Below are 8,296 nucleotides of genomic sequence, written 5' to 3' on the forward strand. Positions count from 1 at the left end.
GGTGGCCCCTACCATGGAGGATAACATGCAAGAGGATATAAAGAGGCTACATGGTTACACCAAAACAAAGGAGCTTTTTGCCTTTGATGATGGGCTAGCCGAACGCGTCTGCCTTCCCAGCGGTAGCTCGACCAACACTGTAAGCTTTGACATCTTTTGATGATATCGACAAGGAGAGCAAGAGTTAGGACCTGGATCCTGATACAATCAAGGATGTGCTGGAGGATGCCCTTCTGCTTCTCGACAATGCAGGTTGAATACAGGTTGAATACGTGGAGGCAAAAACGTTTTTCCGAGTTCCTCAAGGCAGTTAGTAACAACACACTGAAGAAATTTATCTCAGCAGATATGCACTTATTTCCAGTCAAGTTTCATGCTAAGATTAAGAAGGAGAATTCCTGGGAGTTCCTCGCTCCCCACATACATCAAGACCTCCGGGAATAGTTACCCTGTGTGGAAAAAAATGTTCTGCCCTCATTTCCAGACAAGTTCACAACCCCAAGATATGCGTGCTTAGTACCCTTGCTGCATATGTGGAGAGGACAATCGACTTGCAAATTGTGTTAATCCTCTCAACCACCTGTGTCCTTTATTTCTCCATACAAAGCCATCTCAAGCCAATCGATCTCTCGATAGTTGACAAGAGCGTTACAGATGGCACGAATTGAATTTGGATATTCTGGGTTATATCGGGTGATATGGAGAGCAAGATAAATGCGTTTCTACATGCTGCTACACAGTCATGACCATGTGAGGAATACACAGATATACAGTCTGACCAATACAAGCCTCCCATGAACAAAGTCAGGCAGCGACGGTTACGTTTTCTTGGACACCATCTGAGAATGGCAACACACGAGCCATGTAGGAGCTCCGCCCTCTACACTCCACGACATGGGAAAAAGCGCCCACGCCGGCACAAAACCAGCTACCTGACCTCTGTGCAGAGACCGCTGGAGGACTTAGAGGATGACTTCAGCCCAGAGGCAATTGCAACTATGGCGGCCGATCGAAATTCCTGGATACGACTTGAGGCTGACTGCGCTACAGCAGTCCGATGAAGATGATGATTCTGGTCATTCAACCCGAGGAGCCGCAACCTCTGCAGCTGCTGCAGGGGAGACAGCTGTCTGTTGATCTTCATCCTTGAAGCTGCCGATTGGGTCTCTGCACAGACCTAGTTGAGCGCTTTTACAATAGAGCCACCACGAGCTGCCTTTGCAGCTTTACTCTTTATTGTCAGACCTCCCATAGGTTTGGTTATGTTACGAGCAATAGCATCACTTTGACTTTGACATCACTGCTTTCGCATGGGCGCTGCTTCATAGTCAGTGAACACTCGTTTCTCTTAGACCTCTACCGTGTTTTGTTCCATTACAAGTAATTATATCACGGTTGTGCGCCTGTTTGCAATTTTATTTCAGCTTAGAGAATGCAGTTGTGGAGCTTGCGTCGTCTCAATTGAACTTTTAGTTTTGATATTCTGCCTGTCCCTTTCGCTCTGCAGTTTTGATTTAAAATTTATGCACCAGTATTGCAACTATCAGTCAGAGAGGGGTGAAGGAAAAATAATGTGCAGCTGAGGTTAACTGTAAGCACTTTCCAATTCCTTTACTGTTCTACTTTTTTGCAAAGTTTTCAAGGAAAAAAGCACTGCCTTGCTTATGGGCTCACTGCCGAAATCACGGCTAGATGCGCGAGGTGTGCCATTGTTAATCTCCGCCAATCAGAAACTCGCTTGCACAAATCGAGCAGGAATAAATTATATTTTTTGGTTCAAATTGTGGAGGCAAAGGTATTCTTTGACCAGGCATCTTCGAGATTTTCAGTGCTTTTAATGTGGGAAACATCTAAGATTTCGACAACGGAAAATCTTCGAGAAGCTAATGAATGGTATTGTGTCGGTTTCTACCGCCTGAGTTCGGAAACTTCACTAATTTTCAAGTTGGCGCCAAAGGAAAAATACAGCTTTCAAATCCATTGCTATTGCAATTTCTCCTCAGACTTCGCTCATGTAAGAGCGAGTAAATTCCTCAAGATCTATTGAAATGACTGCTGACCAACTAATGACCTTTTGAGCTTCTACACCACTTGCATACGGCCAGTCGCAGAGTATGCATGTTCAGTCTTTCATACCGCTCTACCGCAATATCTCTCCGATCAGTTAGAGCGCCTGCAGAAGCGAGCACTACGCATAATAAGCAATAACGAGTTATCTTATCGACAAGCTTTAGAAGTTTTTAGCATACCTACCTTGTATGCCAGGAGAGAGGCGATTGGTAACTCAATGTTTCAAGACATATGTAATAACAATAATCACAAGCTTCATTCACTCCTTCCGCCACCTTACTCTGGCACTTTGCGTACACGGAAAAATCGCAAGTTCCAAGTCCCGCGTTTTAAAACCAATCGTTTCAGAGACAGTTTTATTGTAAGCCATTGCCGATAACATGCCCTTTTGCAACTCATATATATTAAATGATATGATTTTGGAAAATTTTAGCTGTATCTTAATTGTAATTTAGTGTTTACATAATAATAGCTTTAGTATTGTTAAATTCTTATCAAATAACTTTCTTAATTTATCATTTTATAATTTATAGTTACAATTAATTAACGTTGTACATTTGTAAAAATTATCGTAATTCAGCCCTCGGGCTGCAAGGGTAATTTTAATAAAACTATCTATCTATCTATCTATCTGAGTTTATTGGTGGTAGAACGAAGGGGCCGATGAGGTCGAGTGACAGCTGAAGCGGCCGAAGATCGATTTTGTTGATAATTCGCCGGTTGAATCCAAACTCCCACTGACGTTTTAAGCATTGTTATGCAATTACTGCTTTGTTAAAATCAATGTTTTGGGATGTCTGATGCCACTATCCCCCATCTATAAACTTCGCATAAATTATATTTTGAATTACGTCACAGACACAATCCATCGCTCACGTGTCCAGCCGTCTCTTCTCGGAGAGGATACCCGAAGTCGAGTGAGCGGCGGAAATCGAGCCAACCTTGCTTAATTAATACTACGTTGCGCATGTCACATTCGTCACCGATAATCATAACGATCAATTTAGACGCATTTTTTCGAGTGCACTAAATACGATCAACATGTCATGCTAAGAATTACCCAAACCAAACCTTAGACGTTGGAAGTGGTGAGATCCATTCAGCACTGCCTTCAGCTTTGTGTGTGTTTTCTGAATTTTCACCAACGGTGTTAACGAGGCCATCCCCTGAGTCTGAGTTGGTCAGTGTCGTTTTCTCCCCGGCTGTATTTGCAACTTCAGTCAAAATCGCTTTTTCAGCTTGTTCTGCCTTTGAAGCTGGCTCATTAGGTACGGGTCTATCTTGCTCTGTAGTACTATTTGTTTCACCTCTGTCATTTGCTTGGTCTTTCGATTCAGTTCTTTCGCACCCCTTGTCTACTAAAGATGCTGTCGAAGGAGACACATTGTTTACCGTCGAAGGTTGGCCATCTGTAAATTAAGTTTACATTTTTCGTTATCTAAACGGTTTTGAGACCTCAGAATTGACTGAAAGCCAACGAGATTTTTACACCCGCTAGCGACTGCAGAGGAGTGGGGTTCTTAAGGTGGGCGACCCAACGTGATCTTCTTTTTGAATTATCGTAAATCAAGGACACTCAGTGTCCCAAAAATTGTACGAGCAGGAAAAGTGAAATAATTTTAAATCTATATTATTATTAGGCTTTTGGTGTCAGCGTGCACAACGACTCTTGGTCTCAGTTCGACTAAATAGTTTAACGGTTGCCTCAGGAGTGCGAAACAGTAATAAACGTACATGTACAGAGTACGAGTGCTCATCGACGTTACAGATTCATTTTAGATGGATCATGCTTAATACCGTATACAGTAAGTTTTTGATTACTTCTTCGGTAGGGGGTGCCTTTCCTAGTTCAATAAAAACCACTGGAAGTAGGAGAAACTGACTGAAAATAAACATTATGAAGTATTCAGAATGATTTATTTTAATTGCATATCAGTTTTTCACAATAATTTTGCTTTGACCTACAAAACATTCTAGGCATGGCTGTAAAGAGAGCATCAGATCTAGACAGCCGGACTAGGCCTTAAAACAAAGAGAAATTGCTGCCTATGCAATCGTTACTACATGGTCAGACTACTCTTCTCATGTCTTGAGTCATTCTTATTTTATCACCCCAGTCATGGCTGAGGTTTTGTGAGGGGGTTGCTCCGAGTTCATTTCTGAGTGAGTCAGTGAATATCCCTTGATCTTGTGATTGTTTTCTGTGTCATTGCATAGAATGGTCCTATTCAAGGATTAGCAAACGTTACTTTCTTCTGAGGGGTTCAGTGTGTGGGCACTTTGATTCTTCTTCTGAGAAGGTAAATTGTTAACTGCGCCGGTTTAGTACTCATGGGGATGGTGTTATCAATCTGGAATGGTCACATTTAACGTTGAAAAACCCTCGCGCGGATCTCTCACGCCTTCACAAATGTAGTCTGCCTGGAGTGGCCCTCACTGAGGAGACAACAGCTTGTGAAAAACCTCGAGTCGTAAGTTATTTTCCAGATCCTTCCAGTGAAAGACACCCTGCTCGCAGAGCCTTTCTTTAGCCTGTGTACAGCCGCCCACTCTCCGCAAAAAAAAAAAATCGGAAAGGAGCGTCTGTGATTTACCGTTACTAATCGTGTTTCGGAATAATTTTGCTTACATTATTAAGTAATCTACGCTGACCAAAAGTTGCGTGGCTCATATTTCTTTGGAGCTAAATTTTTCAAACGTGCGCGCATTGAAGAGCGTCTCCGATAGTTTTAAGATACCTTGGCTTTATAGGATAGGAGCACTCTTTAAAGGAAAGGATGTATTTGCAAGTCTTCCAACCGGGTACGGCTCTGATCTTCAGAGTAGCACAGATCGTTGGCGATGAGCTGTTATTTTCCTCGATATGTCCACATCTCAAATCTTCCAGGGCAACACGCTTTGTAGATTGTTCTTGAGAATGGCTAGGCTGGTCTGAGCAAGGTACATTGACTGGTAAGGGATAGCGGGAGAAGTTTTCGAGTGGACAATCTTTTGAATAGTGCTATATATATTCACCTCGTGAAGATTCATCAGGAGAGCTTTCGTTTCTTTAGCGTTAACAACAATTCCTACAATTGTACGTAGAATCAATTTCCACTTTACACTCCATAGATAACAATTCCGCTCGTGATTTAAAAGAAAAACCTCTCTGACCATCAAAAATATTTTTACTCGTATTTTTTACCGTGCGCAAAGTACACACGAACTTATCGTAAAATGTCTCACGGTGGTTCTCACGGTGTTGATGTGGAGAAATAAAAATAAAAGCCAATCTCGTTGTTTCAGTGATGTAATGATCGATGGGTAATAACCAATCAAATCATTTTCCACACATTTTGGGAAAAATCATGAGGTACTGAACACGATTATCAACGGTATATCACAGACGCTCCTCTCCGATTTTTTTTCGGCGGAGAGTGGGCGGCTGTACACAGGTTACCTTTCTTTTGCTTGCTTGATTTTGCGTTCTCGAGTAAGATTTTTATTGAGTATGCGCTACATGTTGCCAGGATACAGTCTCGAACGCAAGCCTAATATGCCAGATCTCGCCGCCATCTTGGTTTTTCACGGTACAGCGGGCTTAATTATAACCATCGGTTTTATCACTAAACGGATGCTTGCACCGGAAAAACGGGTTTGACGAAAGAAAACAAGATTGACTAGTCCAGAAGTTCGGGCTGCGGTGGCCTCAAAGAGTTGACGCGATTCAGGCAGAGCCTCCTTTCCTCAGTATAAAAGAAAAAGACAAAAGGAGGCTCTGCTCGCAGGATGAGTGAAAAAACGAGTCAAATCGGAATCAACAACGACACGGTGCAAATATGCACAGGTTAAACCCAAAAGAGTAGGAAAGCAGCACCGATTAAGCAGATTGCCAAAGAAAAATGAAACGTTCCAAAAGGAACAGATCGTATCACTAAATTGTAAACTGAAATCCCTTGATTTTTTGTTTCGTTAAAACTAATTCAAATTAAGGACTGTCAAACGCTTTTTCGTTGACTTCATTAGAAGTTAGTTTGACTCGGGCTGCGTCAGAGTTGACTCTATGTCTGCCGCGACGTGCGGAAGTTAAAGCCCGCCGCACACTTGAGGAAAGAGCTGAGCAAACTGGCTCGCGTGGCGGTTTGCTCAGCCGTTTCCTCACGTGTGCGGGGAAATTGTGGTGAGAAATTCGCCTCGCGAGGCCGTGAGGATAAAATCAAACATGTTCGATATTTTTGGCCTCGCGAGACAAATTCCTCAATGTGTGCGGTAATCGTGAGAATCGAGCTGAGCTTGGTTTAATCAAGCAGCCAATAAAAATACATGGCATACTCACGTGACTCCCGCGGTTCAGGATGGTGTCAGAGGAAGAAATTCCGACGTCACTGAAGTCACGTGAGAATGCCATGTATTTTTATTTGTATTTTCATTTACCAAGCTCAACTCGATTCTCACGATGGCCGCACAGAATTAGGAATTTGCCTCGCGAGACGAAAAATATCAAACATGTTTGATTTTTTCCTCACGGCTTCGCGAGGCCAATTTCTCACCAAAAGTTCTCCGCACACGGTGAGAAAACGGCTGAGAAAACCGACTCGCGAGGCAGTTTGCTCAGCTCTTTCCTCCCCGTGTGCGGCTGGCGTAAAGCTTGGGTAATTACTTATATTCCTCTCCAACAATTTGTAAGAGGAGTTATCCTTCCCTTTCTCGGCAATAACAGTTTTTCCTTCGCTTGATATTTACATATAAAAGTTCAAATAGAAACTGAAACGTATACACAAATAAAATAGAAAATGAAAGTACACATTCAGGTCGTGACTGCTGCATAGGCGAATTCTTCACTAAGATTTGTCTGTTACGACGCCGCTCTAATTCAGTACTTATCTTAGTCGTTCGTTATTTAGAATAGATCTACGCTAGGCCATGTTCCTTAGGAGGTCTAACCAGCTATAAGCTTTTGAGCTTCTTGTTGTTGTATGTTCTTTGTGGCAAAAAATATAATAATCAAAATAGGTTCATTATTTCTTCAATATAACGTGGTTTTCATGCAATAAAGTTTTTTAATAATCGCAAACAATATTGAATGTGCAATTCGATGATAGGATCAGTGCATAAGTGACTGTCGCTCAAGTTAAGGAAATTTCAAAATAGGCAACACTTCGTTGACTTGCATTGAATTTTCCAACAGACTGGAGGATAAGATAAAATCAATCCAAAATCTTTTTGTTATTACTGAAATATTTGCACAACTTGTTGACTCTGCAAAGTTGTAATAGGGCTAGAACCGGCGCTTTTCTTTCCGTATTTCACTTGGGTGAGATAACTAAATCAAAATAACGAATGTAGCTTCCATGCGTACTGCATGTGAGAGGTTAGGCTGCAACGAAACTCAATGTATCCATCGATGGACAAATAATATGTGCAAGTCGATTTGGTGCTCTGACTCCCTCCGGTTACATAAATTCGCATATTATTTTAATATAAATCGCACCCAGGACAGAACTTTGATTCTTCGCCCTCTCAAATTAAAAAAATACAGAAATCACTCAAAAAATCGATATCGTTGTGCCAACCTTGTTCGATTAAGTGCAAAGCAAATAGCAGTACCTGTGACAGCCGACTCCACTTGTGCCGATATTGTTCGCAAAGAACTGTCTGCTGCAAAAGGTGCTTTCACTTCCTCACACACCTTTCCAAGGAGTGTTTCTCCTTGCGTCTCGTCAAGTCTCCAGCCACACCGACAACAGAAGCGATGATGCTTCTGGAGTTCGTCATTCCCACAATTAGGGCAATTCATTTCTACTGAAATGTGAACCTACATTTAACTGTTCAAGGAGATTAAACTTCACAAGCTGAACTTCACTCATACAATTGAGAATATTGTGATCGTTTTACGGTCGTTGTTGAAAATAACACGAACAAATCACACATTAAGCAAACTGTTTTTCGAAAGAGACGTTTTCCAAGAATCACTGCTTTTATACATTAATAATTCCCCTACGGATTCTTGGAATTATCACAAACCATCCCTCAAATTCTCCGAAACTGATCAGTTTTTTGCGGAAGTGCATAACGTTGTCCACAATACCTTTTTCCCAGACGTGCTGCTAAATAATCCAAAAAGGCATTTAAAATGTCATAGTATAAAACACATAAGCAAGCAACTGACAAATCTTTGGTTTCACCTACAAATTTAAATGACGTTGCTGCTTCGCTGATCGTAAGATCGCATATGTGATAATAAATA

The 8,296-nt window shown here is 41.7% G+C and overlaps 2 protein-coding genes across 4 annotated transcripts in view; one reads left to right on the forward strand and one right to left on the reverse strand.

The window, feature by feature from the left end:
* The window catches only part of LOC138031406 (E3 ubiquitin-protein ligase rnf213-alpha-like), a 105,440-nt gene extending 97,177 nt beyond the window's left edge, over positions 1–8,263 (reverse strand). Inside the window, exons 1-3 of one of the 3 annotated variants that reach the window (XM_068879116.1) lie at positions 8,138–8,263; positions 7,657–7,848; positions 3,142–3,479 (exon numbers count right to left, since the gene is read on the reverse strand). In XM_068879116.1, the coding sequence (XP_068735217.1) occupies positions 3,142–3,479; positions 7,657–7,846 (528 nt within the window). In that variant the 5' untranslated portion in view covers positions 7,847–7,848; positions 8,138–8,263. Of the gene's footprint in view, positions 1–3,141; positions 3,480–7,656; positions 8,066–8,137 lie in introns of those variants that run through there. The other 2 variants (XM_068879105.1, XM_068879109.1) reach the window with 2 other exon arrangements.
* Positions 1–8,296, forward strand: part of LOC138031474 (TNF receptor-associated factor 2-like) — a 527,459-nt gene that overhangs the window by 180,669 nt on the left and 338,494 nt on the right. The window lies entirely within an intron of this gene.

Source organism: Montipora capricornis, chromosome 2, assembly GCF_036669925.1.
Source record: "Montipora capricornis isolate CH-2021 chromosome 2, ASM3666992v2, whole genome shotgun sequence".
Classification (NCBI taxonomy): domain Eukaryota; kingdom Metazoa; phylum Cnidaria; class Anthozoa; order Scleractinia; family Acroporidae; genus Montipora; species Montipora capricornis.